This window comes from Agelaius tricolor, unplaced genomic scaffold (assembly GCF_023055355.1).
Source record: "Agelaius tricolor isolate 1412-34295 unplaced genomic scaffold, bAgeTri1.0.p SCAF_18, whole genome shotgun sequence".
NCBI lineage: Eukaryota > Metazoa > Chordata > Aves > Passeriformes > Icteridae > Agelaius > Agelaius tricolor.
The window spans coordinates 6,842,466-6,870,377 of record NW_027269278.1 but is presented as its reverse complement, the minus strand read 5'-3'; the positions used below and the strand labels follow the sequence as shown (position 1 = coordinate 6,870,377).

The following is a 27,912-nucleotide window of genomic DNA, read 5'->3' as shown; positions in this document are numbered from 1 at the left end:
CCCCTTCAGGAGCGGAGGGGGCGGGACCGGCTGGCGGGGGCGGGGCCTGGCGCGGCGGGGCCGCCAGAGGGCGCCACTGCGCGGGCGGGGCGGCGGCTCGCGGGCTGGGGGTGCGCGCCGGTGCCGCGGGGCCGGACGGAGCCCGGCCCGACCGCCCGGCCCCAACCGCCCGGACCCGCTCCGGACACTCCAGCCCGTCCGACCCTTGCCCTCCCGGGCAGGGAGCGGGGCCGCACAGACAAGGTAAGGGCGCACGGCCGGCTCCCGTCCCGCCGGCTGCGCGTTTGGCGTCCCCGTGCCATGTCCGTACCGTCCACTCCCGTCCCTTCCGTCCCTTCCGTGGGGTGGGCGTTGTCCTTCTGTCCCTCCGTCCCCCGGCGGAGCGCGCAGGTCTCCGTCCGCCGGCAGAGCCCGGCGGCAGCGAGGGGCAGGCCCGGGCATGTCCCGGGCGGCGCGGCCCCGCCGTGCCCCTCGCACCCCTGGGCTGCGGGGCCGCGGGTGCCCCGGGGCGCTCCGAGCGTGTGCCCGGGCTGCCGCATCTGGGCCGCAGAGTTTGTGAGGGTTTGGCGAGTTTGGGTTTCAGCTGTTGGACTGCCGGCGCTGTTTCTCGCGGCAGATGATCGATACCCCGGCGAGCGGCGGCGCTCGGGACCCGGTGCTGGAGCTGCCCGCGATGCTGGAGCAGGAGCTGCGGGCCCAGCCCCGGGCCGCCGGGCTCCGGCTGCTCGAGGCTGCCCACGACAATGGCCTGCGGATGACCGCTCGGCTGCGAGACTTCGAGGTGAAGGATCTCCTCAGCTTAACGCAGTTCTTTGGCTTCCACACCGAGACGTTCTCTCTAGCTGTGAATTTCTTAGATAGATTCTTATCAAAAATGAAGGTAAGGCTTTTTAAAGGATAAGCTCTCAGCCTAGTTCCTATTCGAAACTGGAATGTCTTGGGTTTACATAAAGGTTAAGCTCCTTCCAAAGATTCATGGTTCTGTGGAGCTAAAAAATTCTATTGGACGGTCAGATTTTGATATTGTTAAGAAACGTTTCCCCTGGAAAAGGAAACAACCCCTCATCCCCCTAAAGGATGTCCATGGGCTGGGAAACAGGACTTGTTAATGGCCTAGACCAATTCAGACTGCCTGTCCTGCTGCATAGATACAAAAAAAGTTAAATTACTTCTTATTTAACTGCCTTTTCAACCTATTCATTTACTCTGTGTATATCAAGATGCTGTTGAACACTTAAAATCTGGTCAGACATCAGTTAGCACTGCATTCTCCTGTGCAGATGTGACATGCTGATCTGAGTTGTTTTAAATAGTCTAACAAGACAGGATTATCATTGTACAATTTGGACAAGAACAAAAGCTTGTTTTGCTTGTGTGTTCAAACCAAAATGAGAAAGCTAGATGGAACGGATGGGAAAATTATGATTTCAAAGACTTGTGAATCCAGATTCAGCAGTAAAAATTGGGACAGCATTGTCTAGGGAATAAAATAAGACCATTTATACATACATGTACATACTTAAAACAGAGTTAGAAATCCCCAATTTTCTCCTATCATCCCTAATATGTACAACGCTTTAAGTCCGAAAAGCTTCTTATTAGGCTATTATAGAAATTTATTAACAAGTCATTCTACCTCAATCCAAATTGCTCTGCAGTCTTGCTTTTTAGATGAAAGAAATGCAATTTACAGTGCATAACTGTTTTCCTGTTTGGTTAAATGAAGCTAATAATGTACTGTAAAATACTTAGTCTTCAATCTCAAAAGAAAAAACAACCCCTCATCCCCCATAATTTTTGATGAAATAGATTGGTGCCTACAGTTTGATACTTGCATGTTATTATAGCTGATCAGAGGCCTTCTTCTTTGAAAATAACAGTTGACTTTCTTTTAGGTACAGCCTAAACACTTGGGCTGTGTTGGACTCAGCTGCTTCTACTTGGCTGTGAAGGCATCAGAAGAAGAGAGGAATGTGCCCTTGGCCACTGACTTAATCCGAATAAGCCAGTATAGGTTCACTGTTTCTGATATGATGAGAATGGAGAAAATCATACTGGAGAAACTGGGTTGGAAAGTCAAAGCTATAACTGCCTTCCAATTTCTGCAGCTCTATCATTCATTCATTCATGAGAATTTAAGCTGTGAAAGGTACAATAACTAATCCTGATTTTGCTATAACTGCCTAAGACCAGAAAATGTAGAATGTAGAAAAACAAGCAGGGAAATTGCTTGAGTAATTCGCCTTTCTATACTTTAAAAATTCCACAAACTTTTCCCCCTACTTGAAATTGTCATAAATGTGAGCATCTATGGTTTAATATTATTGTAATTTTAAATATTGTTTGCATAAATGGAGTATTACTCTCTGAGCCAAAAGCCAAACTTGCTCAATAATGATGATATAATAAATCTCTGCTTAGGCTGCAGCAAAGTATTGCCTCATTGTAAAGATTGCAAAAATCTGGTTTAAAAAAGATTCCTTTTGCTAGTAAGCACTGAAATTCCTTGTTAAGCCTGCTTTGGTAATGCAACTCTTCCCCAGTGTAACACAAGATTTATTTTTGGCATTGAGGCTGCCAAAACTGAACACCTGTTTGAATGTAACCCCAGAAGTTCTGGGACAAATGAGGCCTTTGTTTAGATAATGAACATTCTTGCTGCTTCTCTGAGTTCCCAGAGTGATGCTGCCTTGATCAATCTTGCATTCGTCTAGAGTCACTCATCTGTTCTTATTACAGGAGAAAATACCTTAATTTTGAGAGACTTGAGACCCAGCTTAAGGCCTGTCACTGCAGAATCATGTTTTCTAAAGCCAAGGTAAACATCTTGAAAGTTGACAGAAAATTAAACTGCTGAAACTTAGCAAAGCAGTGTCTAAAAACATCTTCTCTCTCTCCAGCCTTCTGTCTTGGCACTGTCTATTTTGGCATTAGAGATAGAAGAACAAAAGCTGCTGGAGTTGACAGAGCCATTGGAATTTCTACAGTTACATTCCAAGGTATGTGCAGATAAAATTTCAGGGGAGGGTGGCAGGAAAATGCATGGAAAGGTCTACACAGTGGGGAAGGAACAGGTGTGTTGGCATATTGGTTTCTTTTGTGGCTTTCTTGTGATGTTTTGTTGGGTTTTTTTCATTTGGCCTGGGATAGTTGGCTTCCTATCGTGTTGAAGAAGCTGAAAGTTCATGTACAAAATAAAGATTTAGCTGGTTATTAACATAGGACATTCTGTTTTGTTATGTAGATAAGCAACAGAGAATTGACCTTCTGGAAGGAGCTAGTATTGAAGTGCCTTACAGAATATTCCTCAAGCAAGTGTTCCAAACCAAATGTGCAGAAATTAAAGTGGATTGTGTCTGGACGTACAGCTCGGCAGCTTAAACACAGCTACTACAGAATAACACACCTTCCTACCATTCCAGAGAGCACCTCATAATAGGTAAGGCCTTGTGAAATCAACTTCTGATAATGTGGAAGTAAAATCAGCTGTTAACCACCTCCAGGGCCCTTACAGGTAACCTCCTGGAATCATGGAACAGAAGTGTAGTTGCCTGTTCTCATGTTCATGCTTAAACCAGTGCTGTACCTAAAGAAGGGGCTACCTAATTAATGTATGAACACTGGAGAAAGAACTGATGTGTGTTGTGGTAACAGAAATGTTCTACAGACATTGGGACCACATTGACACTAAAATGTGAAGTAAAGCTTGGAAAAGGGGAAAAAAAACCCTTTGCCTTGCTCCAATCCCAAAAAGAAAACCAGTCTGTTAGAATGAATTTCTTGTAATTGTTCACTTAAGCCACTTATAACAGACAGTTTTATACAGTTGTATAGCTGCTTAGTGAAGGCTAAAATCTGTAATTCATTATTCCTGTTACTGTTGTTGTACTCTGTAAAATGGTAAACTTCTTACCTAGACTTCACTTCAGAGGCTGCACCTTCTTCTATAACAGCCATCTTGCTGTTCTGCTGTATTAAGATCTCATGCTTTGTTTGGCTCTTGTAGAAAGCACTTCTGTTGACTGGTTTGTTTGGGGTTTTTTTACAGGAGTACAATAAAATGGGAAGACCATCCTGTGACCTTGTCAACAGGCACACAGATAGCTGAGAAACAGTCTGAACCCTGATCTTAATAATGAAGAGCTCAATTCATGGAAAGAACATGTAACATTTCAGACTAAAGATCCTTCCAGCAAATACCAGTTCTTTTCATGATGAATCCAGTACGTGGTGTCAGTTTTCATTCTTACTTGGTAGACTGTTCACTAGTCAGTGGAATAACACAATCCCAATTCAAGGAATTCTAACACCTTAGAGTTTGTAGAGCAGTTTGTGTAATCTAACCTCAGTTTACAGTAACTGCAGGTGCTGAATTAGGTATTAATTTTTAAAACCTGGTTCACTTTCTGAGGATTATGCAGTACTAGGAAAACCTGATGTGCAGTAGTGCAGTGCTGCAGTGTGTTAAGAAAAGAAAAACTAATCCAACTCAATCTTGATGACAACAGCAAATGGCTGCCAGCTCACCTGGTGTGCTGTTGGGGCAGTACCTTGTGTTCACATGTTCCTGCCAGGATGGGCACTGGCCTCCTACCACAGACACATTAAACAGCATCCTGTGATAGCCACTGAATGTGTCCAGTAGGTAGAGCAGGAGAACAGAGGAACTTTACTGTGTTCCTTTAGCAAAGACAGTCACTAGCACAGCATCAGTAACTGCAGTATTTTGTAAGAGCTGTAGTTTGCTGATGCCACACTCATTGAGTGTAAAAACTTGGTGATGCCTAATGAAGGACTAAGGCAAAGAACTGGGTCACATGTAACCCTTTCATGCCCTAAATCTGACCTTAGTTTTTCAGAGTTTTGCCTTAGTTTTCCAGAGGTAAATGCTGATACTGAACAGGCACATTGTTACAGGTACAGTAGGAGCAGGGCTAGTTCCCCCCGTGGCCTCTGTGTAGGAGTAATCCAGATGAGAAACACTGAAGATTGCTTCAACTCTGATCTCTTTATTGGTAAGCTTTGTAAAACACAACTGTTTGTTCTGAAGACCAGGTCAATATTGATGCTTCTAGTGCTACCAAGGAAGTGGATAATAAGAGTGTATTATTGCATGTTAGATGAAAAGAGGTTCTGGGAGAGTTGCTAATGTCCTCTTGAATTCTGCATCACTGTGGGACAGAGGCTGTTGGCAACAGGCTGTTAAACCTGATTGTTATATGGACTGCTGGAGTGGAGAAGGAGAGATCAGAGTGTGGGATGAGGTGTTGGCCAGCCAACCCTTCCCTGTGATGGTACCAGCTGAGGTGGAAACCATTCTTTGCATATCTCAAACTAGTTAAAGCTTTTACAGAAGACTCCATACCAAAGCTCTCTACTGGACAAATCCAATCTGCTCATGGGAGTGATTGCACTGCAAAACATGTAACTGGCTGTCACACCTGTCAGTGCTGCCTGGGCATTGTGCTGACCTGTGCAAAGTGATTCAAAGGTGTGGTCAGCCCACTGGGAGAGGATGCAGTGTGCAATTCTAATTGTCCTGTCTCAAGATATGTACCTTTAAATTAAACATTGAAATGTGCTTAACTAAGTAGCTTTTTTCCTGTAATGTATGTTATGAAACATATTAATAGGAAGCCTATAAAGGGGACTTACACCTGAACAGTACCTGGAGAAAACTTTTCAGGCAGGAGGTAAGACATAATGCAGTTTGGTTTTTTTTCACAAATTTATTTTTATAAGAGGTTGAGGCTGTGTGGGACGAACCACATGAGAAAATGCTAAATATCTTACAATATCTGTCCTGCAGCAGTGAATCACAGAATGGGTCAGGTTGGAAGGGACCATGGGTGGGATCAGCTGGTCCCATCTCCTTGCTCAGGCAGGGTCATCCCAGAGCACATGACACTGGATTTCATCCAGACATTTATTACCTCCAGGCAGACCCCATACCATCTCAGGGAAACCTGTTCCTGTGCACAGTTGCTGCACAGGAAAGAATTTGTTCCTCATGTCCAGGTGGAACACAGGCATCACAGAATCACAGAATGACTAGGCTGGAAGAGACCTTCAAGATAACATGGAGTCCAGCCCATGCCCTGACACCTCAATTAAGCCATGGCACTGAGTGCCACATCCAGTCTTTTGTTAAACACATTTGGGGATGGTGACTCCACCACCTCCCCAGGCAGGCCATTCTAGTACTTCATCACTCTTTCCATAAATAACTTTTTCCTAATATCCAAACTATTATTTCCTTTGACACAGCTTAAGACTGTGTCCTCTCACTCTCTCAGTTGCTTCCTGGAGAAAGAGACCAACTCCCACCTGACTACAGCCACCTTTCAGAAAGGTGTAGGGAGTGTTGGGGTCACCTCTGAGTCTCCTTTTCTCCAGGCTGAACAGCCCCAGCTCCCTCAGTGGTTCCTCACAGGGTTTGTGTTCCCAGCCCCTCTCCAGCCTCGTTGCCTCCTCTGCGCTCAAGTGTCTCAATGTTCTTCCCAACCTGAGGGCCCAGAGCCGGACACAGCACTCGAGGTGTGCCCTCACCAGTGCCAAGTACAGGGGCAGAATGACCTCCCTGCTCCTGCTGGCCACAGGATCCAGGCCAGGAGCCATTGGCCTTCTTGGCTACCAGGACACACTGCTGGCTCATGTTCAGCGGGCTGGCACCAGCACCCCCAGGTCCCTTTGTGCCTGGGCACTGTCCAGCCACACTGTCCCCAGCCCAGAGTATTGCAGGGGGTTATTGTGGCCAAAATGCAGGACTTGGCACTTGGACTTGCTAAACTTCATCCTCTTGGACTCCAACCGTTCCAGGTCTCTCTGCAGAGCCCTCCGACCTTCCAACAGATGGACACAGCTCCCAGCTTAGTGTTGTCTGCAGATTTACTAAGAAAAACTCAGAAAGACTCAATCCCCTCATCCCTGCCATCAATAGAGATATTGAACAGAGCTGTGTTCTCAGAGCCCTGAGAACACCACTGGTGCCTGGCTGCCAGCTGGATGCAGCACTGCTCACCACCACTCTCTGGGCCAGCCATCCAGCCAGCTCTGAGCCCAGCCCAGAGTGCTCCTGTCCCAGCCCTGGGCTGCAGCTTTTCCAGGAGTGTTTTGTGGGAGCCACACTGTCAAAGGCCTTGCTGGAGTCCAAACAGACACATCCACAACCCTTCCTGCAACCACCAGAGGGTCACCTGGTCACGAAAAGAGACCAGGCTGGTCAAACATGACCCACCCCTCCTAGACCCCTGCTGGCTGGGTATGATACCCTGGCCATCCTCTAAGTGCTGTGTGATGGCACTCAATATGAAGTGTTCCATTACCTTACTGGGTGCTGAGGTCAGGCTAACTGGTCTATAATTACCAGGATCCTCCATCCCACCTTGTTGTGAATGGGTGTCACATTGGGCAGCTTCCAGTCATCTGGAACCTCACCAGTGAGCCAGGACTGTTGGTAAATGATGGAGAGTGGCTTGGCAAGCTCATCTGCCAGGTCCCTCATCACCCTGGGGTGGATCCCATCTGGCCCTAGGAATTTATGAACATCCAAGCAGCTCAGCAGTTCTCTGACTGCCTTCTCCTGGATAATGAGGGAACCATTCTGCTCTGCTCCCTGACACCATCTACCAACCCAGGAGGACAGTTGTCTTGAGGACAAGGCGTCTTGCCACTAAAGACTGAGGCAAAGAGGGTGTTAAGCACTTCCTCCTTCTCATCTGTGGGTACTGAGTTCTCTCCCACATGCAGTAGGTTGGTTGGTTTGTGCCCCTTGTCTCTTGTCCTGTTGCGGGGCACCATGGAGCAGTCTGGTCCCTGCTCTGAGCCCTCCCTGCAGACAGGGACAAACAGGGATGAGGTCCCCTCTCAGCTGATCTCCTCAGGAGGCTGAACAGCCCCAGCTCCTAAAGCCTTTCCTTGCAGGGATATCCTTCAATCCCTTCCACAGCCTTTGCTGGACCCCCTCCAGGAGATCCATGTCCCTCTAGTCTTGAGCAGCCCAGCTGGACAGAGCACTCCAGATCTGGCCTCACCATGGCTGAGCAGAGGAGCAGGATCACCCCCCTGACCTTCTGGCAATGTTGTTCCTGATTCACCCCAGGATATAATTGGTCTTGTCCCCCAGGGCACTGCTGGCTCAGGGACAGCTCGTTGTCCTCCAGGACCCCAAGGTCCTTCTCCACAGAGCTGCTCTCCAGCAGATCAGCCCCAGTGGTGGGGGCTGGTGCATGGTGAGATTCCTTCCCAAGTGCACATCAGCAAGAATAAGAAGATATCCTTGCATTAAGACAAGTGGTAGATTTCTAACTGCTTTGTTTAGTATAGTGTTTCTAAAAAGAAAAAACCACCCACACCAAACATTCTGCTTAAAGACATTACTTTTTTATGTCCACCTTTCTCAATAGGTTGTGCCTTAGTATCATAAAGTTATCACAGCTTATAAATCAGCTGGTAACATTTTGTCTTCAGTCTGCTGGAAAAGATCTTTCTCTTCACTGAAGTAATTACTTTTGACAACAATCCATTGAAGAGATCACTGAAGTCTTCAACAGTTACATGATTCCAGTCCTTAACTGTAACATGTAATTTGTCTAAAGGGTCACATATAAAAAGTTCACTTTTCAAGACTAGAGAAGTCTGGTCCTCCTTTGCTGTAGTTTCCAGAAATTTCTGCCCCACTGAAGTCAAACCCAGGGTTCTGATGGAAGTAAAAATAAAAATTGGTTAGTAAGTAAATTACTTAAAATAAAAGTGCTTTAAAAAAATCCCAGACAACCCACAAAGAAAAAAAAAAAAAAAACTAAATTGCTTTTTGTTAATATTCTGCCATTGTAATAAGAACATGTAACAATCAACTTGTCATACATTTATCACAGCACTGAAATTCTTGGAACATGCATCAACAAATTCTGAATTGTCATAGTTTGGTTGCCTACTGCTGAAGTGACTTTGTAAAGATGTTCTTGAATTAGCAAGTAGTCAGATCTGCCAGAAAAAAATTTTTAAGGAAAGTTTAACTAGGTTCTGCTTGTTCTCTGCTGAAGTACTTAGCCTGCTGATTCAGCTGGTACATAAAATGTTGTAATTCTACACCTCTGCAGACATGTACAGGAATAGTTGTGTGCCAAAGGTATAGCAAAACAATTTAGGCAATTTTAGTGAAAGTGCAAGGAATGTCTTTTCCAGTGAACTATTGCACTCCATCTTAGATTATAAACAAGCATATCCAGTAGAGTTGATGTTCAGATTTTATTGTAAATATGGCTTTGTCATAATTCTAGATCATAAGAGAAGTTGTGTGTAGCCTAACAAGTGAAAAGTTGTTAGGAAGATGCAATTACTAAAACAGCACAGCACCTCCAAAGTCACCTGAACTTAGCAGAAACCCTGCAGACAGAATAACCTCTTCAAAGCACAGTGATAAAACCTTGTAAGCATTTTAGAGATATTGAACTAAAGCATTATTTCCATGGCATTTGCTCAGCTTTGCTGGCCACAACCTCTGTGTGCTAACAAAACATATAAGGAGTAATTATGGTGCTTTAACTTACTTCTCTTTGGAATCTCTCCAGTGTAAGTTTCCTTTGCATCTGGTCCTGTACCCAAGGATCAGCAGCATATTCATTTTCTAACAGAGAGGTCCAACAATTTCCAGCATCTCTATTTGTCTTCATTAGAACAATTCGTATCAGCTGCCTGTCTTCTGTTGAATGAAAACACAGAGAGCAACCTTCAAACTCAGTCCTATGTGCTGCTGCTTTTCTTGGTTTGGTGAATTCACTACTAACAAGCACAAGAAGTGAAGTCATTTAAATTCTTAATGCCAATGCCAACCTAGTTCTTGATAAATAAATAAACATTAACAAGAAAAAAAAGGCTGAGGCAAAGACAGCCTGTACTGTCAGCTCTCCCTTTCTGACCTCTAAGATGCTGAGGCTGTTTTAAGGGATTAAACCCAGTTCATAAGTACTTCTATTGCAAACATAAAGTAACCTCTTGGAGATGTTGACAACAAAGATTTAAGCTACTAATATAGACAACTCTGCTAAGGCAATAATGAAAAATTTAAGGTCAAGCTGTACAGAGTTATTACCAACAAAAAGCCAGAATAAAGTTTTAGCAACATATGAATAGATGGTGTGCATGACCACAGAGAATATATATTGAAAGTATGTTTCAAAATAAATGTGCAGTGCAGGGTGTTCAGTTCTACTGAAGTGAATAAATACAGCATTAGAAGTGTATTTGGAAGATTATTTGTGTACTGATAATGACTGGGCTTCACTTCACAATGTGTATTAACACTGTAAATTTTAATGGCTTAAATTACTAAATTATCAATAAATATTTAATATAAATATTGAATGGAAAAGAAAACCCTTCATAGGAAAACACTGAGAGGCACAGTCCACAAATATGATTGCCAAACCCCAAAATATTCAGAATACTTCACAGTATTTATGATATAATGGCCCAATATACTTTTCTTCCTCATTATATGTAGGAACCTCAGTGTGTTTTTATAAAATTTCTTTCTGATTCTCTTGGACTGTAGATTTTGTAATTCATTCAAAAAATGTAATGGATAAAAAGTACTAATTATGGAGAGTCATGCAGCTGTACTATAACTGCTTACCTTTAAATGAAGGTTTTTGCAAAAACCTTCTCACTATATGGAAATGTTTGCAACCCATTGATTAGGACCTTCCAGGATGTGGCATCTTCTCGTTAACCTTAACCTCAAGTGCTTTTGTAATACCTCAGTTCCTTAATCCAGCAATAATGACTTTGCCTTTTTACAAAGCTAAGGGAAGAAAGTAATCTTTCCCATTAATAAAGAGAGGGTAAATTATTCTGCAGTGTCTACTGGAAAGTTTTACTGTCTCTATATCATCACTTCAGATGTACATTATTACCTAAGGTCCACGTTCCTTCATCAGTTACTGTAGAGTCAAAAAGTTTACCCTGCAAAAGACAGGTACAATATTACAAATCAGTAAAACCTTTTCAGCATCCAGTTCACATTGAGTTATGAAGTTTTACTCACAATTTAACCACCTTGTATTCTGCTGAAAATAAATAGGGTGATTTGGCCCTACAAGTATACGTTTGCATGTAGCCTGTCAAAGAATTATTGCTTATTACACAATTATTTTTTAATTGAAGCATTAAATACCTTGTTTTAGTATCTGGAGTCATTGAAAAGGCTTGTGTTTCTTAGCAGGAAATGCCATTTTTAATAATCTTGTCATGAAAATTCAAGGGTTTTTGTCAGGAGTAACATCTAGCTCTGGTGCAGGATACAGGTAGCATAAGCAGTTCATTATAAATGTGAAAGTAAATCTGTCTTTAGGCTGGTTTTTGTTTTTGTGGGTTTTTTTCTTTCTTTTCTCTTTTTTTTTTTTTTTTTGGGTTGGTTTTGGGTTTTTTTGGGGTCTTTTTTTGCTTTCTGGAGCGCTTGAAGCCGTGCACTAAAATGCTGTCCACATTCACATTAAAATCCATATGAATTTGTATTGTTATATTTCATAGAATCACAGAATGGATTGGATTGAAAGGAATCCTAAAGTTCATCTAATTCCAGCTCCCTGCCATGGGCAGGGACACCTTCCACTATCCCAGGTTGCTCCAAGCCCTGGCCAACCTGGCCTTGAACACTTCCAGGGATGGGGCATCCACAGCTCCTCTGGGTACCCTGTGCCAGGGCCTCCCCACCCTCACAGGAAACAAATTCTTCCTAATATCCAATATAAGCCTATATTCTGACAGTTTAAAGCTTTTCCCCCTTGTCCCATCACTACATGGCCTCGTAAGAAGCCCCTCTCCAGCTCTCTTTCCACATACTGGAGGACAGGCACCATCTGTAAAACCTTGTCCAGGTGAACAAAACTGTTTCCAATGAATGCCATTTTTAATGTATCAAACCTGGGATAAAGAACAGAGAGGCGGCACAGGGCACAGGTGTGCCAACCTTCTCCCAGGCAGGCGACTAATGACAGCACACGAGGACACAGCCTAGGCTGTGCCAGGGCAGGTCTGGGCTGGACATCAGGAAGACGTTTCACAGAAAGTGTGACTAGACCTCGGATATGAGGAAGAAATTTCACAGAGAGTGTGACTAGACCTCGGATATCAGGAAGAAATTTCACAGAGTGTGACTAAACCTCGGATCGGGCTCCCGGGGAGGTGGCGTGGTCACAATCCCGGGAGGTGTTTAGGAAAGCCTGGCTGACACAGTGCTGCGTCTCAGGCTGTACTCAGTGATCTCAGGTATTTTATAACCCAGCTGAGCCCGTGCCCCCCCGGGGCCCCGCGGCCTACGCGTCGGACGGGCCGGTGCCCGCTGCCCGGGCTGCCCGCGGTACCTGCAGCAGCTCCTGCCCGCCCACGGCCAGGGCGATGTGCCGGCTCCGCAAGCTGCAGCGCACGTCCTTGGCGCGGGTGCCCGGCGGGACGCGCACCTCGATGAACACCTCCTCCAGCGTCTGGTACCAGCGGCCCCAGGGCGTCGCGCAGGGCACCACCCCGCTGCGCTCCTCGAACGGAGCCGACATGGGACACGGCGGCAGCGCTCGGCTCCACGATCCGCACGGAGCCCCGCACACACTGAATCCCACAGTGACTGAGCCCCACAGTGACTGAGCCCCACACCGCTCCGCGCTCCCGGCCCCACTCCCCGCGCCCCCCCCGCGCACGCGCACCGCCAGCCACGCCCCCCGGCAAGCCCGCAGCGCGCGTGCCCGGCGCCGGGCGCCCCGATTGGCCGAGGTGGGCGGGGCGGCGGCAGCTGATTGGCTGCTCGGCAGGCGCCGCGGCCGTTGGCCCCTTTGAATGCCGGGCCGCGGGGTCCCAGTGCTGTCATGGCCTCCGCGCGCGCGCCGCTCAGCCGCCCCCTGCACCGCGATGGCAGCGCTGGTACGTGAGGGGAGGGCACGGCGGGAGCGGGGAGCCCTTCGGCGGGGACAGAGGGCCGGGACCGGCCTCAGGGCGTCCTTTCCTGCGTGCAGCAGCCCAGAGCGCGGTGCCTCAGAGCTCTCTGAGTTCTCACAGGGGTCCCCTTCTAAGGTAGAAGGTGCCGACTTCGTGCCTAGCCCCGGCATGCCGGATACAGCCGTGAACGGGTATAATGTCCGTAGTAACTAAAGCGGTGCCAAGCCTTGCTGGCCTCTGGCTCTGTAGTACAGCGCTGTTAGAGGAGCATGCAGAGCTTGTCATGGCTGAGGCACTGCTAGCCAGAGCGTTTGCTGATGTACGAGTCTCTCACAGTGAGATTTTGGCTGTTGATTTACCCTAGATGTGTTATCAGTCTCATCGAAGCTAGAAAACCCTGTTGTTTGCTTTCATTGTTCTCTGCTGTTCTGAAAATCTCATTTTTAGCGCGTACTCCTCTGCAAGGATCCCGTAACGCTAAGCCATCAGGTGGAGTGGGAAGTTTGCTGTCCTCTGAAGCATGCCAAGGGGTTAGGAAACAGAAGAGTAAGTAAAAATTGCACAGAACACAACGATAAGATATCTTGAGATGTTGCAATTGTTAGTGCTGTTACTGCTCTGCTGCTCAGAAATTGGTTTCTGTTGCAGAGACTCGCTGCCTGCCTTCCAGCTCAAAGGAGCAGCTGTAAAAACATCTATTGGAGTCTTCCAAAAATAGCTTTATATGGGACTTCTGCTAATTAGGGGGGGCCTCTGGAGGTCTAATAAACTACTTATTAACCTAGGGTTTAGAGATATTTTCATGCCTATTTAATATCTAAAGCATCCCTCAGTTCAAAACTGACAGTATGGATCTGGATCATGGCAGGGAATCTTGGCAGAAGTGGAAATATCAAAGCTATCACCTGGTAGTCTCTTAACTTGGTCAAGTACCCAGATGAGCAATATTGAACTCACTGATTGCAATAAAAAAGTAGCTGGTATTGAGTTGGGAAGTTGATAGTCTAACAAACAGGTGGAATGTTGTCTTTTGTACATAATTAATCTCGTGTAGTTTTGTTGCATTTGCCTCACTGTGTATATGCACACCCTCTTCCTTCACCATTCCCTTCTACTTCCTTCTGCAGGTGAGACCAATCTGAGCAGTGAGAAGAGTGCACCCACCCCAGTAACTGCAAGGAGACTCACATCTCTTGGATCAACAGTAAGACTCTGCTGTGGTGTCTGTAGCTGTTACATCCCAGCTAAATCTCTGACTGCATAAACAATGCAGCCTCTCCATATAACTGTCATTAATCTACCCAAGTGAACTGTGGAACATATTGTTTTATCTGTGCTCCTTAAGACCTAAGCAGGAAAAATGAAATTGCTGCATCCTTGGGACTAGAGAGCAGCTTGTTATTTTTGGTGTACACTCTTGTTCTTTTTCCTCTTGCTCACCATGTAAGTATGGTGTGACTCCTTTTTAAGGAGATGGTGTTCCTGCTCTCAGGGGCTGGGCAAGGCAGAGTGTAAACCTGGTGGTGAAAGGAACAGGTCACTGCATGTACAGGTTCTGAATGTCCTATGCAGGCATATGGATTTTAAGATTAATAGCTTAACAGGCTGAAATGGTAGCCCTCATGTGCTAATTAGGTTCATGACTATTGATGATGTAGGATGAAATTCTGTAAATTCTTGTGTTTAATTGTGTTCAGCTACTATGAAGTTAGAGGTTTCTAACACATCTCTCTTCCAAAGCCGGCTAATGGGATTGTGAAGACTAAAAAAGATCTTCTCCTTATGAAAGAGAAAAAGAAACAGAAGGCACTGGAGAAGGAGGTATGAATCAATTGTGTGAGTGAAATCTTGTTATGTCTCCTCCCCCTTACAATAATGAAAAATACCAGCTGATAGAATTGGCCTGTTTTGCATCAGACAATGCACAAGTAGTTTACAAACAGCTCTGTGCAAAATAAAGATTATCAGATATTATGGGTGTACAAAGCTCATGGAATTGCTTTAATTCTGCTGATTGTGAATTACTATTCTGTCAGTCTTCTCAAAAGCAGAACAAAATCCTCTGTTGGCTACCCCAAAAAAGTTCTGTTTTATTGAGCAATCCCTAGCTGAAATGTTTTGCTCACTAATTGTCATACTTCAATGCTGAAGAGGCACTCTAAACTGTATCAGTAGACTTCAGTGTGGTAATTGGTGCCTTGTGTCTCAAATGTCACATTCTGCCTTTTTCTCTCTCACAGCCAGAAAGGCAAGTTGACTTCTGTTGCCCATTAAAGCTAAGACAATTCTAATTTTAACATTTTGTACTGGCTTGGAAGCATAAACTAAGTCGGATGAAATGTTCCTATTGTATGGTGTGTAATAATGGAGAATTGTGGTAATTGTGTGATTTCCTTCCTGTGAATGAGAGTTGCAGATACATATTCTCAATGAAAGTAAACACAGTTTGGATACCTGTGCCTGTGGTTTACTTGGCTAAACTAATGATAGTAGGAAATAAAGAAAATACCTCATGTTTTAGATTCGTGCATTAGTGAGAGAACGTGGAGAGCAGGACAAAAAACTTCGTGCTCTGGATGAAGATCTTGTAAAGATGGAAGCAAAGCTGAGTGCTGCAGTTCAGGAGAAAACCTCTCTTGCAGCAAATGTTGCATGCCTGAAGAAACAGCTGCTGGAGTTAACAAGAAGCAATGAGCTACTTAAGTCAAAGGTATGCAGACAAATAAGTGCATCTTTGCTTTGCCTTTGCTGTTCTTGAGCTTCCTGTGCAAGAGGAAGCTTTACTTGCTGATCAGCAGGTGTTTTGATGTAAGCCTGTCTGGTTTGGGATCTTGTACCCTCCTGTCTAAACACAGAGGGGGAGGGGAGCACTTACAAAGGGTTATGTGAGCAGCAATTCATACAGAGGAATTACACTGAGTGGTTTCATCTTCTTTTTCTAACAAGCTGTCTGAAGATGGCGTGCAGAAGAAAATGAGCAGCTTGTGCATGGAGTTGATGAAGCTCAGAAACATGAGGGATGCCAAGGAAAAGGTATGACCATTTGTACAGGACAGTAATTCTGAGCTGCTCAGGAATAAAGCCAGTGATCCTCTGTTGAGCTTGAAGCTCTTGGTGGCAGTTGTTGTTTAACAAGTGGCTGATATCTTTACAGAGGGGTACTTGGAATCACATTTAGCATAGTAGCTGGTTGCTACCATTAAACAGGAGTGATGATTAAATTTTATTTCACCACTGTCTCCCACAATATCTTTTTATTTAGTAAATCCCATTTTAATGTTAATATGGTGTATTTTGTTTGGTTTTTTTCAGAGTGCATTGGCGAAGCAGGAAAACATGGAAATGAAGCTGCAGGAAGTGCAGAGGAATCTAGAGCATTCAAAAGGAAAAGTAGCACAGTTACAAGAAAAATTGTAAGTACTACAAAGGTAATTAGATGATATGATATCATGTGACTTGGTTGTGTTTCCATGACTATCCTTTGTAGTAACCACAATCAAGGCTGTCTCCCTACTGAGAAGGAGCAGACATTAGCAGTGTTTGGAATAAATACAGTGGAATGAAATTCAAACAACTGCTGTGGTCTGATAAATTTACCATTAGAAACATTGTTTCTCTAGTGTATTTAGCCATTTTTCAAAACACAAACTGTATCATGTCAAGCCTTTGTCTTCCAGTGTGGTATGGGTGGGGAGGGAAGACACATCTTAAGGAAAGAATTGTTGTTCAGGTGTGAGGAGGCCATTTGTATGGATGGGATATTTCTGGCCTTTAGACTACTAAGTCAGGAATAAGCAAGAATAGAAAAGCATTTAGAGCAGGAGCTGAAATCCTAATTCAGCAGGCATTTAGCTTGGATTTGATGAGCACATTGATGTTCTCCAGAGAAGTGCACTGAACAGCTATTGTGGTGCCTTCAGAGCTGCTTTGGTGCAGACACGTGCTCTGAAGAAAGGCAACTGCAGAATCTCTTGGTTTCAGCAGCTCTAGGTAGATGGAGTGGGTTCTATCTCAGCACTTTCTATTCTGCCCAAAAAATGTCGTGTGCTGCACAGGAACAGAGCACTAACATGCAGCCTTTTGCTGAGGATGGTGACCTGGGATGAACTTCCAAGCCATGTTCAGTGTCAGGTTGGCACAATTGACACTGCAGCACAGACTTGGCTGTGAAAATACACAAAGGGAATAATGCAGGTAGTGCAGGTCACCAAGGGAAGAGATGCTGATTTGCTAAAAAAGCTGCATTATGTTAATGCATTATTATGTTTGTGGTGTATTGCTTGTGGCAAAATGTGGCTTAGCATCTTTACTACAATAAGAAGACTATGTGAAACAGGGATGAGAAAAGGGTAGAATCACCTCTTATCCAATATCACCCAATATCAGTTTTTCAGCCAAACTGGGAGATGAAAAGTATGTCTCTACTACTTAACTCTGGGGTTTTTTTTTTAAATACATCTGTCATAAAAGCTGTCTGCTTTTAGGTCTGCTACTGAGAGAGAGAAAGTTGAAGAAAAGTCTGACACTGAAAAACTCTTGGAATATATTACAGAGCTCAGGTAACAACAAATTGTTTTCAGGAAGGCAGTTTTCCTCTTGAAAACCAACAGTCCTAAACATTTTCCTTTGTGTTGATGTGTAAGCTTACAAACAAAATTTAGTGGTAACAAGTGCCTGAATTTTCTTCTACAGCAGTGTTGCAGAAACAGCAGAGAAATACAAACTAGAAGTTGCCCAGATGGAGGAGACACTGAGTAAGAAAGACCAAGATATTGAGATCCTGAGGAATACCCTCAAAGCAAAAGAGGAAGAGTCATGTAAACTGATGCAAGAACTTAATGAGAGGTGTGAATTGCTTCAAAAAGAGAAAGGTGATTGTTAGTTCTTGTACACTGTTCCATATGTGGGATTGCTCACGTGTCTTAAAGCACCTCAAATAGGTGTTTTCTAAAAGGTCTGTTTGGACTGGTTTGTTCTAAAAGAGAAGTCAAGTCTCTGAGCTCCAGCTAGAAACACCAAGGCATGTTTTTAACAGCAGGAAAATCACATCTGACATCTTTTAAGTCTGAATTGGTGTTTCCATGGAGGGTGACTTAGGTGCATAATATACAGTGAAAATTGTAGGAGTGGCTTTAATCTGAAAGGTGAACACTAAGAAGATCTTGTTCCTTACTCTTCACTGAGAAGCAGTATAATATTGTGTGAATTCACTGCTAGCAGCTTGTTCACAGATTCACTGAGGTGTTGGCAATGTGGCAAGGATCCTTCTTCACCTCCTTACTCCTTCCCTCCCAACTCTAGCAACTCTGCAATCTGAGACAAGTACTCACTTTCTGTACCAGCTGCCTTCTGTGTGCTAGCTTGTGGAAGAAGCTTTGGGCAACTCATGGAGTTGCTTTTCCCTGCTCTTCTGGTGGAGGCTACTTGCTTGGTCCAAACACTCCTGCTGTTAAAATGATTGTAAAGTGCTTACCCTGAGCCAATTTTGAGGAGGTCCCAGATGGGTAATAGGTATGGATTTGTTTCCCTAATTAGGCAAGGGAAAAACCAAGATAGAATGCAAGTATTATGATGAATATGTTGTAGCTATTTGAAGATAGAACAAATTCCCTTTTCTGTTGACCATTTTTCTATGCAGAGAAGGAGTCATCTGAGGCCAAAGAACAGTTCCTGAGTATGAATGCTGAAATAGAAGACCTGAAAAAAAAAATTGATTTGGTGGAACAAGAACACCAGAAACTGCTTCAGAAACATGAGGAGGTCATCTCTCAGCTGCAGCAAGAGAAGGTAAATACAGGCTATGAATTAGTCTAAAAATAGATTGTAATCCCAAGAACTGGCACTAAAAATTGTTGTTTGCACATGAGATGTGCATTCCACAGATTAGGTTATAATTAATATGGTCAAGTGGGTACTGTGGCCTGCTGAAGCTTGTGTGATCTAATAGGTCTAAGAACCATTCCTGGTGGGATGGGGGTTTTGGTTCTTCACATAGATTTGCAACTTAAACACTGCAAATTAACCCTGAACTACCCAGGAAGTACTGGTAGTTTTAAAATCTGTGGTATTCTGGCATGCAGGAGTCATCTGCATCAATGCAGCAGAAGTTACTAGAGTTTGAAGATGAAGTAACAAGTGAGAGACATCTGCTGGAACAAGAGCTGAATGGAACCATGAAGGAGCTGAATAAATTGCATGCAAAGGAAAAGAAAGCTGAAAAGTTGGTGAAGCGACTGGAACAAGAAATCAAATCTCAAGGTCTTGAACTGACACAGATGGAAGAAGAGTTGAAAGGGTTTGTGAAAGAAACTTTCTGATTCAAGCTTTGAAAGGAAAAATGTTAAATTAGTAGTCTAAGCAGAGCTTCTGAGCCCAGTTCAGGCTTTAGAGACCTGAGCAGATTTCAAGTTATTTCTTGGTGATTGTTGATTACTGATACTAATGAGATCTAATCACTAGCACTAGTAACTTGAGTCAGTATCAATAGTAATTTGAGTCAGTTTTACATTGTTGTAATTTAAAACAAAAAAGTCAGTTGGGATTTGCTTGAAAGGCTGGCGTTGTAGTGCTCTGACTTTGCTGTTCTGGATAAGATATGTGCATGTTGTATTGGCTATTTCTGTCCTGCAGAAGGTTATGACAAAAATATTTTCGAGCCAGTTGTTTCTTGTTTAAGTTTACTATTAGGTCTTCAGTCTATTCTATAGCTCCCTTGGAAAGTAAGGGGAGGGGAAAATCCTTAGCAATACCTGTTATGAAGAATGTGCTTCAGTATGTGAGAAGTTACTGGCTTGTCACAATTAATTTCTTGCTGCTGCTTCAAGCTTGCTGTAACTGATAGCAGCATTTGGGGATGTGTTCACATGTGCTTCTCTCCAGAGTGCAATGCTGAATTTTTATTGCAGGAAGAACACAGAGCTGGAGCAAATCAAGGCAATGCATAGCAGTGCTGTATTGAAAATCCAAGAAGAGCACAGCAGTACACTGCAGGAACTTGGCAAGATTACTGCTGACTTTGAAAGGTATTTAAGTTTTATTAATGTATAAGACAAGCATTATGTCTAAGATGACAATAAAATGTACTGTTCATTTATGTGCCACATGTAAGTGTTGGCATGGCATTTGAGCAGAGGATTTTGTGATGGTGTTTGGTGGCATTAAGATTTTATTTCTTGAGTACTAGGCTAGTATAGTGACACAGTATTGCTATCTAGTTCAAGAAGTTGGATATTTCTTCTTCCAAACTGTAACCACTTGGAGGAGTTCAGTGGTCTTGAATCACCAAGAGATTTGTAACTAGTGATGATGTTCTTGGCACTGAAATATCTTGCAAAAAGACATTTATAGACTCAAAATTTGCACTGAATTGAAAGTAGTTTCCTACAGTTACTGCAATTCTTTTACCTTAAAATATTCAGGTATAGAAAGTATATAAAAAGTGATACTGTTATTACTAGGTATGTATCACCCATGAGGGATCCTGTGGGATATTTGCCAATGCCAACTACGGACAGTAGGTGCTTTACTGTTTAAAACAAGTTTCAGAGGGATTAGGTCCTATGTTTTAAAAGACCTACAAAATATAGCAATATCTGTATCACAGAGTTTGTCATAGTGTTACTGCTCATGGCTTTAGGGAGCTGTGTTGTGGTTTCTTTCTTACCTTTGGATTTATCAGTGCCTGTACACTGCCATATTTTCAGGTTATAAAATCTTTGATACATGCTAGCATAAGCTTGTATTGCTCTTGTAAGGTGTGAACATTTCCATCTGTATTTTGCCTGAAGTAACAAGGTCTTTCTCATTGGTACTGTAATACCAGCTACAAGAAAACATCAGCTGAAGAAATTTGCAGTTTAAAACTGGAGAATTCCTCTCTGCGAGAAGAAGTTGCCAGCCTGAAAAAAGCAGGCCAAGAGAATCTGCAGTTGCTTCAAGAAGCAGAATACACTAAAAACAAAGCAAATGAAGAGTATGCAAGGTACTACACAGACAGACCTATTCTTAAGCTAAAATGCAAACTGAGGCTTGCCTTTCTAACTAGAACTTCATGTGATGCTCTTAAAGGTCAGATCAGTATTTTGTGTGAACTGAAGTTTCTTGCTTTTCCCAGTGCAGAAGGTTGAAAATACTGAGAGACAAAGTTCATTAAGTTTATATGCATTAGAAAACTGGTCTGTCCAATCAGTTATTTTGACTCTTGTTTATACATAGAACATAGAGGAAAAGGAAAATACTTAAATGAAACATGTAGGAATATTGTCTGTTCCAGAAATATCAGTTACAGTGGCTGTTCTGCAAATGAGATCCCCAGGGGTGACAAGCAAATGCTTAATGCACAGCTCACTCTGTGCCACTCCAGTCTGAATGATGTCACCTCAAATTCTGCTCACAAGCACATGCCAATTCATCATCCATGAGATGCTGCACTGTGATGATATAAACTGAGGTCCTTTCTCTGCCTAATATGAGGCATCACAGTGCAGCTGATGAGAAACAACACCCAAGAAGTTGTGTTAGGCCGGTAGCTGAGGACATGGTTCTGACTGTCCAACAGCAATTTAATGATCCCTGTTCTCTGTGGTTCTGTGCTGTTAAGATGCTGCCCTTTATTTTCTCCCACCTGCTTCATGTCTCTAGTTTTCATTAGAGCTGGTGAAAGAAAAACTGAAGAGCTGTTTCCTGGCTGAGGTGACAGGGAAGGGATGGAGCAAACAGCTGGGGCTGAAGAGGGGTCAATGCTTTTAGGTGTAGGGTTTTTCAAGTCTTGCATACATCCACACTGAACAGTCTTGATTAGTTCCTGCTTGAGCAAATCTCTCTATGAAAAGCGTAACTACTAAACCATCCCTGCTAAAAGCTGTTGGCTTGAACAACCTTAAATGAGCAACATGATCTTTGCTTCAAAAGGATTGCTTGCATCTTTATAGGAAAAGGTAAAAATGTTGTTCATCTTAAACTTAATTGCCTTCTGTACTTCTGTTTTCTTTGTGGCACTTTTTATGCAAACCTTTATTTCAGTTCTACTGATAGCTTTTCAACCATGGTTACTTGTGGGTTTTAGATTTAGTGTAGTGGAAAAAAGTAAAAATCCAAGGCTCATTAAGAAATTATGGTGTCTTCCTCAGGATGCTTTTAGAAGTCCAGACCAAGCTTGCACTAAAGGAAGCAGAAACAGAGAGAACAAAAGAGTCTTGCCTTGCACAAATGACTAAACTTCAGGAAAAACTTGAGGAGCAAACTCAAGATCTGAAAAGAGAACTTGAAGCAGAAAGATCAAGGTGACTTTCTCAAACTTAACCTGCATGTGATGGCACAGCCAAGTTTTGTTGGGAAGAAGTGCTTAGAGCTAACCAAGAACATAACAAAACTCTGCTTCTTGCATTTCAGGAAAACCATAAGTGAAGATGTGACCTCTAGCTTAAAGAAAGAGATCCAGACCTGGCGTAAACTGTATGAAGATTTGCATAACAAAGTTAAGCCTTTCCAGGTGTGTTGTGAAGTAGCTGTTTGTTAATATTTGTTGACATAAGACTTTTACACTTGGCTCAAGTTCTAGTCTTGGCAAGTCAATATGCTGCTTCCCATTCAAAGGCATTTATTCTTCAGTGGTTTCCTAAGTTCCTATCCAATGAGCCAGCTATTCCCTTTCCCAAACTAATCTTCCTTGGTAGATTTCAGTTCAGTAAAAAGTTATGCTTGGTTGAAAGGTTTTTAAGGTGTTCAAATGTATTTCAGCAACAACTAGATGCTTTTGAAGCAGAGAAGAATGCTCTCCTAGAGGAGCATGGGGCAGCCCAAGAACAACTGAATAAACTGAGTGATGCATATGCTAAACTACTTGGCCACCAGAACATGAAGCAAAAAATCAAGCATGTTATGAAGCTGAAAGAAGACAATGTCCACCTGAAGCAGGTTGGTGAAATGAAAAATTATAAATCTGCATGTTACTCATGTGCTTGATGCCTTTGTTAATTACTCTAAATCTTTATAGACTAGTCCTTCAAGCTACTTATTTCTTAGGTTTTAAATTCCCTGCATGAAACAGATTACAATAAACCCCCAGACTCCAGAAATGCCAGGAGTTTTATTTTTAACTGAATTTACAATATACAGAGGGATCAGCTGTACAAATAAGTACCTTTACTCTTAGCTTGGTTGGCTTTTCTTACCTTTTTTTGGGGTCCTAGACTTCATAAACTATCTGCTGAAAGTTTCAGACTGCCATACTGCTTGTTGGTGTTACACAGTACCTGTACATGCAGGTTTCTCTAGACCTGCATGTTTGGGTTGTGTTTTAATGCCACCAATAATTGTCTACATGTTTAGCATTAGCTGAAATGGCTCCCTCAGTAAATGATGCAGAATCTTCTCCTGTTCTTCACCTAACATGCAAGTCTTGTTTTGCCTAGGACGTGTCCAAGCTGCGTGCATTGCTGGCCAAGGAGAAGCAAACCAACAGGCAGCTTCAGGAGCAGCTGTGTGCAGTGCAGGGCATCAAGCGCTTTGATCCTTCCAAAGCTTTCCAGCATGACAGCAAGGAAAATATTCCTCCAAAAACACCTTTAAAAGAAGGTGAGTGTGAGATTGATGTAGCCTTTGTCCCTCTTAAGCTTAACCAAGGAAGGCATGAGTGTCTTGCATAGTCTGCTGCACCTGAGGGGGGTGAATGGCATCTCTTGTTCACAGCAGATGTTGGAGGCTGCCATCAATGGGGCACTCCCAGGGTACGTTCCAGCCCAGATCCCTACAGCCTGGCAGGAATAGGTGCTGTGCCAGGTCAGACTGCAGAACCATTTTCCTTCTGCCACCAACTCACATGTTCTTGCTGATGAGGTGGCAGGAAGTGTCTCCTGCACAGGTGATGGGGTACAAGTGGCTCAGCCAGACCCCTTTGCACCCTGGTCCTTTAGCTGCTACCTGGCAGGACCTTACACCACTGAAGGTGTCAAGGTAAGGTGCAAAAGGTCTGCAGGTAAAGGTGGAGTGGAGGAACAGATGGAGAGAACATGGGAGAACACCAAGGGAAGCCGAGTAGGGGAGAGAGTTTCATTATAGTGTCAGTTCCAGGGTCTGAAACCCTGGCTTGCCTGTGAGGTTCAGAGTGGGGCCTTCTGCCCCCCAGGAGACAAGAAATGACTTCATGTGGTGGGAGCAATACGTGAAAAACTGAAACTTAGTAACATTTTTCCATTGCAGGTAATAAAAACAAAATTTGAAGTCTTCTTGGCACCAAGGAACTAAATCACCCATAAATTTGTGTGCTCCAGGAGACTTCAACAGACTGCTTCTCCAAGGTGAACTTGGATGCTGTATATAATGCAAATCAGTAGGAGCTCTAGAGAAATGATCTAAAATTATATATTTTTAGAAAAACTGTTCTACTGAGAAGCAACAGGTGACAGCATGTTCCTGATTCCTGTTAACATCCTTACAGGCATGAACTCTGGAAAGTGTTCCCTGTTGCACATTTTGGATATGCTGAGGCTGCTTAGTTAGGTTTTGAACAGAGAATTTTAAGCATTGCAGATTAAGATTACAAATGAAATCCAATTTCATGTGAGTTTTTTGATTATGTTTTTAATTTTTTTTTTGCATCTATCCAGTGTATACAATTGTATGTTAAATTAATTTTGCTGTTTATAGCTGCTTTGGTACCAATGGCAGCAATTCTGCCAAGGGTCCTTTTTACTTCTGTGGCCTACACACTATAGAACTGAGTAGAAATGGCACTATACACTTAATTTTGATATTTTACAGGATCTATTTTCAGGATATGTGAACTTAAATCCTGGGGCTAGGTGTTGCAGCTGTTGATCTTCAGAAGAGCATTTTCAGGTCCAAGTCAAATTGACTCCATTTATCTAAAAGATGGTGTCCTGTGACTAAGAGTAGTGTTTTAAGAGCAATGCTTATCCTCTTAAACTGCCATGAAATCTTTGTAGCCAGCTGCTGTAGTGATCAGTGCCATGGTGACAGGGAATAACAACAGAACTTCTCTCACTTGGGTGGGAGGACATCACAGAACTCACATGCATTGTACAGACTGGGACTTTGACAATGGGGAAAGAATCTGTTAAACTTCATTTAAAATGAGGAACATTTTGGCGCAATAAAAATTTGAAATTCAAGAATTTGTCTATTTCCTTTGCAAACCAGGTATAGAACCCGAACTTACATTACAGTGGGATTCATCTAATATTCTTTTTTTCTAGTCTTGTCTTCGAAACAAAGCCCAGCGTCAGTCTTGCCTCAAAAATGACACCTTCTCTAGTCTTAGGGAAATTATTTAGCTGAACTGTACTATACATAGAACCTGTAATTCTCTTATTTCTCTTAATACAAAAGCAAATACTGAATTCAAGTCAAAGGTGGACCTGTGTTTTTGTTATTGAGTGTCTGTGCAGCTCCCTTACACAGAGGTGCAGTACCCAAAGCTTAGCTGGTAGAATTAATTTGCATTTATGCTGACATCATGAGCTTACACAGATGTCATAATTCCTAGGAAATTATATACAAAAAATGCACATTAAGTCCAAGGAAAGAAGTTGCTAGATGTTTTCTCATAATGTCATCTTTGTGTATTTGCTGGATTACTTGATCCTTTGAAGATTGAGGATGAGGATTAGTTTCAGTGTTTTAATTAAGAGAGCACTTGGTATTCAGCCTGAAGTTTTGAGAGATTTTGATCAAGTTGCTAGAAGTATTTTATACTGGAGGTCTCTCCTTGTGGAGAAAAAAAATTAAGGTTTTCTTGTCTGAAGGGTGTAAATTGAGTAAAAAAAATTGTAGAGGAAACAGGCATTTGTCTGAATATTAATGCAAGGTTCCACCAAACTCAAAAACTCAAAACATAAAAACGGAGACAGTGATGTAAGGTACTTTTTTTTGACTGAAGGTACAAATATGCCAAGGGAAGCCGAGAATGGCAGGTGTCACAGGACTGGGCTTTTAGGGATCATACATCCTTGTTTGGTACAGCTGCCATGAGCAGGCTTATACTGACAGAAAAAAAGACAAACTCCAGCAAATAATTCTGCTAGCATTACAGCAAGGGTGATCTTTGAGCTTTAAAACATTGATAAATCATAGATAGAGCAGAGTGGGGAGAGAAGCAAAGAGTGGAAGTCAAGGGGAAGTTGAGGGCTTTTAGTCACCTTCAGCCTAGGAGGCTTTTTTGCTTTCCTGCACTGTTAAATGAAGTAGTAAAAACTGAAACCTTGATGTTTGTAGCTCAACTGACATTAGTATTCACTTCAGGAGTCCATTACTTGCATGTTGTGGAAGATTTTTTTTAATTGAAAAATCCATGATTTAATGTAAATCTCTGATCATTTGTCTTGCTGTATGTATTGTAGCAAAGCTGGGCTGTGCTCAGTTGAAATGTAACATGAAGAGCTCCTGGAATTGTCAACCTGCCTGACCTAATTAGAGCCCTCCTCCTGTTTGCCATAAAAGACAAACTGTATAACACTCAGTGCCAGTGCTTTGAGTGCATCTCATGCACACAATGGCTGTGCTTGCTCCTGCTGCCTGTTATGAGGTAAAAATTTCAGCTCATACTGAGCTGCTTAAATGGTACCACTGGGACCAGACCAAAAGCTTAACAGGAATCAGAGCCACACGTGATGCAGGGCTTGGATGTGTGTTTGGGTTCCAAAGGTCAGCAGAGCCAGTGCTGCTCTCAGTCCATGTGCTCTCTGCAGGCACAGCAGACAAAGGGACAAGTGCACAGTTGAGCTGCAATGGTTTCCCAGGCTGCTAATTCCCTGTGTGCTTTGGCAGTGCCTGCAATGCTGCTGGAAATGGAGCAGGTAAGGCTCTGCAGATTTGCATTAACAGGTTGCTACCACACTTGGGTTACAAAATCAAGGGAAAAACAAATGGGAAGGAGAGAGGGAGACTTAATTATGCTGTAGTCTCTGTGAATTACAGCCTGAAATGTTAATGTAATGAGTGGTCCATTTAATCACCCAGGGATGAATAATGCTTAAGTGACTGTGATCTAGACAACAAGACAATTCTTACTGTAAAATCACTGTGCTTCCCAAAGTAGATGTAACAATAATAAAGAATTTGAAAGTATAGGCAGAAAACTACGGAACTTGAGGTAAATATTTGAGGAAAAAATAGATTCTATTATATAATGAAGATACAAAAGCTGCATATAATTTAACTTAATCTAGTGACAAAGATGGTAAGATCTTTTAAGGCTGATTGATGATTGTAGCTTAAGATTTCAGTGTTCATACTTTTGCTATTTTTCTCTTGCTCTGAGCCCAGAAGACAAAATTTTTATTTCTCTGTCATGGTTTTTGTTAATCTGCACAGGGAGCTCTTCCCAGATGTGCTGGGGGGAGATGGTGTGACATCAGGTGGAGTGGGAGTTCTTGCCTCCATGCTACTAAACAGTTTGGTGTTTCTTTGTAGTTCCTTCTTATTTCAAGTTATGAGTTACTGATATTCTGATATTTTGAAATAGAATTCTAAGGTTAATGGAAAGAAATTAAATGTCAATAGTTTGTTACAGGGGCAAAAAGGGCATCTGTATTCCATGAAGGCAGAAACTGGCTGCAGTGGTTTAATTTTTTTTAGGTATATACAGATTTTTGTCCTTTAAATGTTAGTTATTTTTCATAAAGGTAATTTACAATATTCTGTAAGATTCTAGGATGATTCTATTAAATTTTGTTAGACTTTTCTGGTTTTCTTCCTTGAGTACCACCAAACAAAACTCTTTTAATTAAGTCAAGTTGCAGTAAATCCATTGGCATAGATACAAGTGTGAAGTAGCTACAGTAAGTTCTGGCCGATAATTTTTATGCATGTACTGATCTTCAGTTCTCTTACTAAAAAAAATCTTGCTGGGCACAGTCTTTGCCTGTGTGGGTCAGAAATGGTACAGTAACACTTTGTATACAGTATCCTGTTACCTTCAAAACTTTGTATTGAAAAAGAAATCAAATCTGTCACCTTGTAAGC

At 42.8% G+C, this 27,912-nt stretch overlaps 3 protein-coding genes across 3 annotated transcripts; 2 read left to right on the top strand and 1 right to left on the bottom strand.

The window, feature by feature from the left end:
- Window positions 1–57: 57 nt before the first annotated feature.
- Window positions 58–5,590, top strand: CCNG1 (cyclin G1). The gene is made up of 7 exons (XM_071443133.1): window positions 58–243; window positions 617–880; window positions 1,896–2,149; window positions 2,740–2,818; window positions 2,901–2,999; window positions 3,245–3,439; window positions 4,049–5,590. Exons 2-6 carry the CDS (start codon window positions 617–619, stop codon window positions 3,434–3,436), a joined length of 888 nt encoding a protein of 295 aa, XP_071299234.1. The 5' UTR covers window positions 58–243; the 3' UTR covers window positions 3,437–3,439; window positions 4,049–5,590.
- Window positions 5,591–8,360: 2,770 nt separating this feature from the next.
- NUDCD2 (NudC domain containing 2) lies at window positions 8,361–12,703 on the bottom strand. The gene is made up of 4 exons (XM_071443134.1): window positions 12,366–12,703; window positions 10,917–10,965; window positions 9,552–9,703; window positions 8,361–8,698 (listed from the first exon to the last, which is right to left on the bottom strand). Exons 1-4 carry the CDS (start codon window positions 12,552–12,554, stop codon window positions 8,615–8,617), a joined length of 474 nt encoding a protein of 157 aa, XP_071299235.1. The 5' UTR covers window positions 12,555–12,703; the 3' UTR covers window positions 8,361–8,614.
- A 51-nt stretch (window positions 12,704–12,754) lies between these two features.
- HMMR (hyaluronan mediated motility receptor) lies at window positions 12,755–24,957 on the top strand. Its single transcript, XM_071443132.1, has 18 exons — window positions 12,755–12,915; window positions 13,378–13,476; window positions 14,058–14,134; window positions 14,671–14,751; window positions 15,452–15,640; window positions 15,877–15,963; window positions 16,243–16,343; window positions 17,415–17,489; window positions 17,623–17,801; window positions 18,569–18,717; window positions 19,011–19,225; window positions 19,836–19,952; window positions 20,753–20,911; window positions 22,059–22,211; window positions 22,321–22,420; window positions 22,669–22,845; window positions 23,343–23,505; window positions 24,130–24,957. Exons 1-18 carry the CDS (start codon window positions 12,861–12,863, stop codon window positions 24,147–24,149), a joined length of 2,196 nt encoding a protein of 731 aa, XP_071299233.1. The 5' UTR covers window positions 12,755–12,860; the 3' UTR covers window positions 24,150–24,957.
- The last annotated feature ends 2,955 nt before the right edge of the window (window positions 24,958–27,912 follow it).

Coding starts and splice junctions, on each gene's coding strand:
- HMMR (XM_071443132.1), top strand. CDS start 12,861: ATGGCCTCCGCGCGCGCGCCGCTCAGCCGCCCCCTGCACCGCGATGGC. Junction 14,135..14,670: donor TCACATCTCTTGGATCAACA/GTAAGACTCTGC, acceptor TCTCTTCCAAAG/CCGGCTAATGGGATTGTGAA. Junction 20,912..22,058: donor GCAAATGAAGAGTATGCAAG/GTACTACACAGA, acceptor TGTCTTCCTCAG/GATGCTTTTAGAAGTCCAGA.
- NUDCD2 (XM_071443134.1), bottom strand. CDS start 12,554: ATGTCGGCTCCGTTCGAGGAGCGCAGCGGGGTGGTGCCCTGCGCGACG. Junction 9,704..10,916: donor TGAAGGAACGTGGACCTTAG/GTAATAATGTAC, acceptor TTCATTCAACAG/AAGACAGGCAGCTGATACGA. Junction 8,699..9,551: donor TGGAGAGATTCCAAAGAGAA/GTAAGTTAAAGC, acceptor TACTTCCATCAG/AACCCTGGGTTTGACTTCAG.
- CCNG1 (XM_071443133.1), top strand. CDS start 617: ATGATCGATACCCCGGCGAGCGGCGGCGCTCGGGACCCGGTGCTGGAG. Junction 2,819..2,900: donor TCATGTTTTCTAAAGCCAAG/GTAAACATCTTG, acceptor CTCTCTCTCCAG/CCTTCTGTCTTGGCACTGTC. Junction 3,000..3,244: donor TTCTACAGTTACATTCCAAG/GTATGTGCAGAT, acceptor TTTGTTATGTAG/ATAAGCAACAGAGAATTGAC.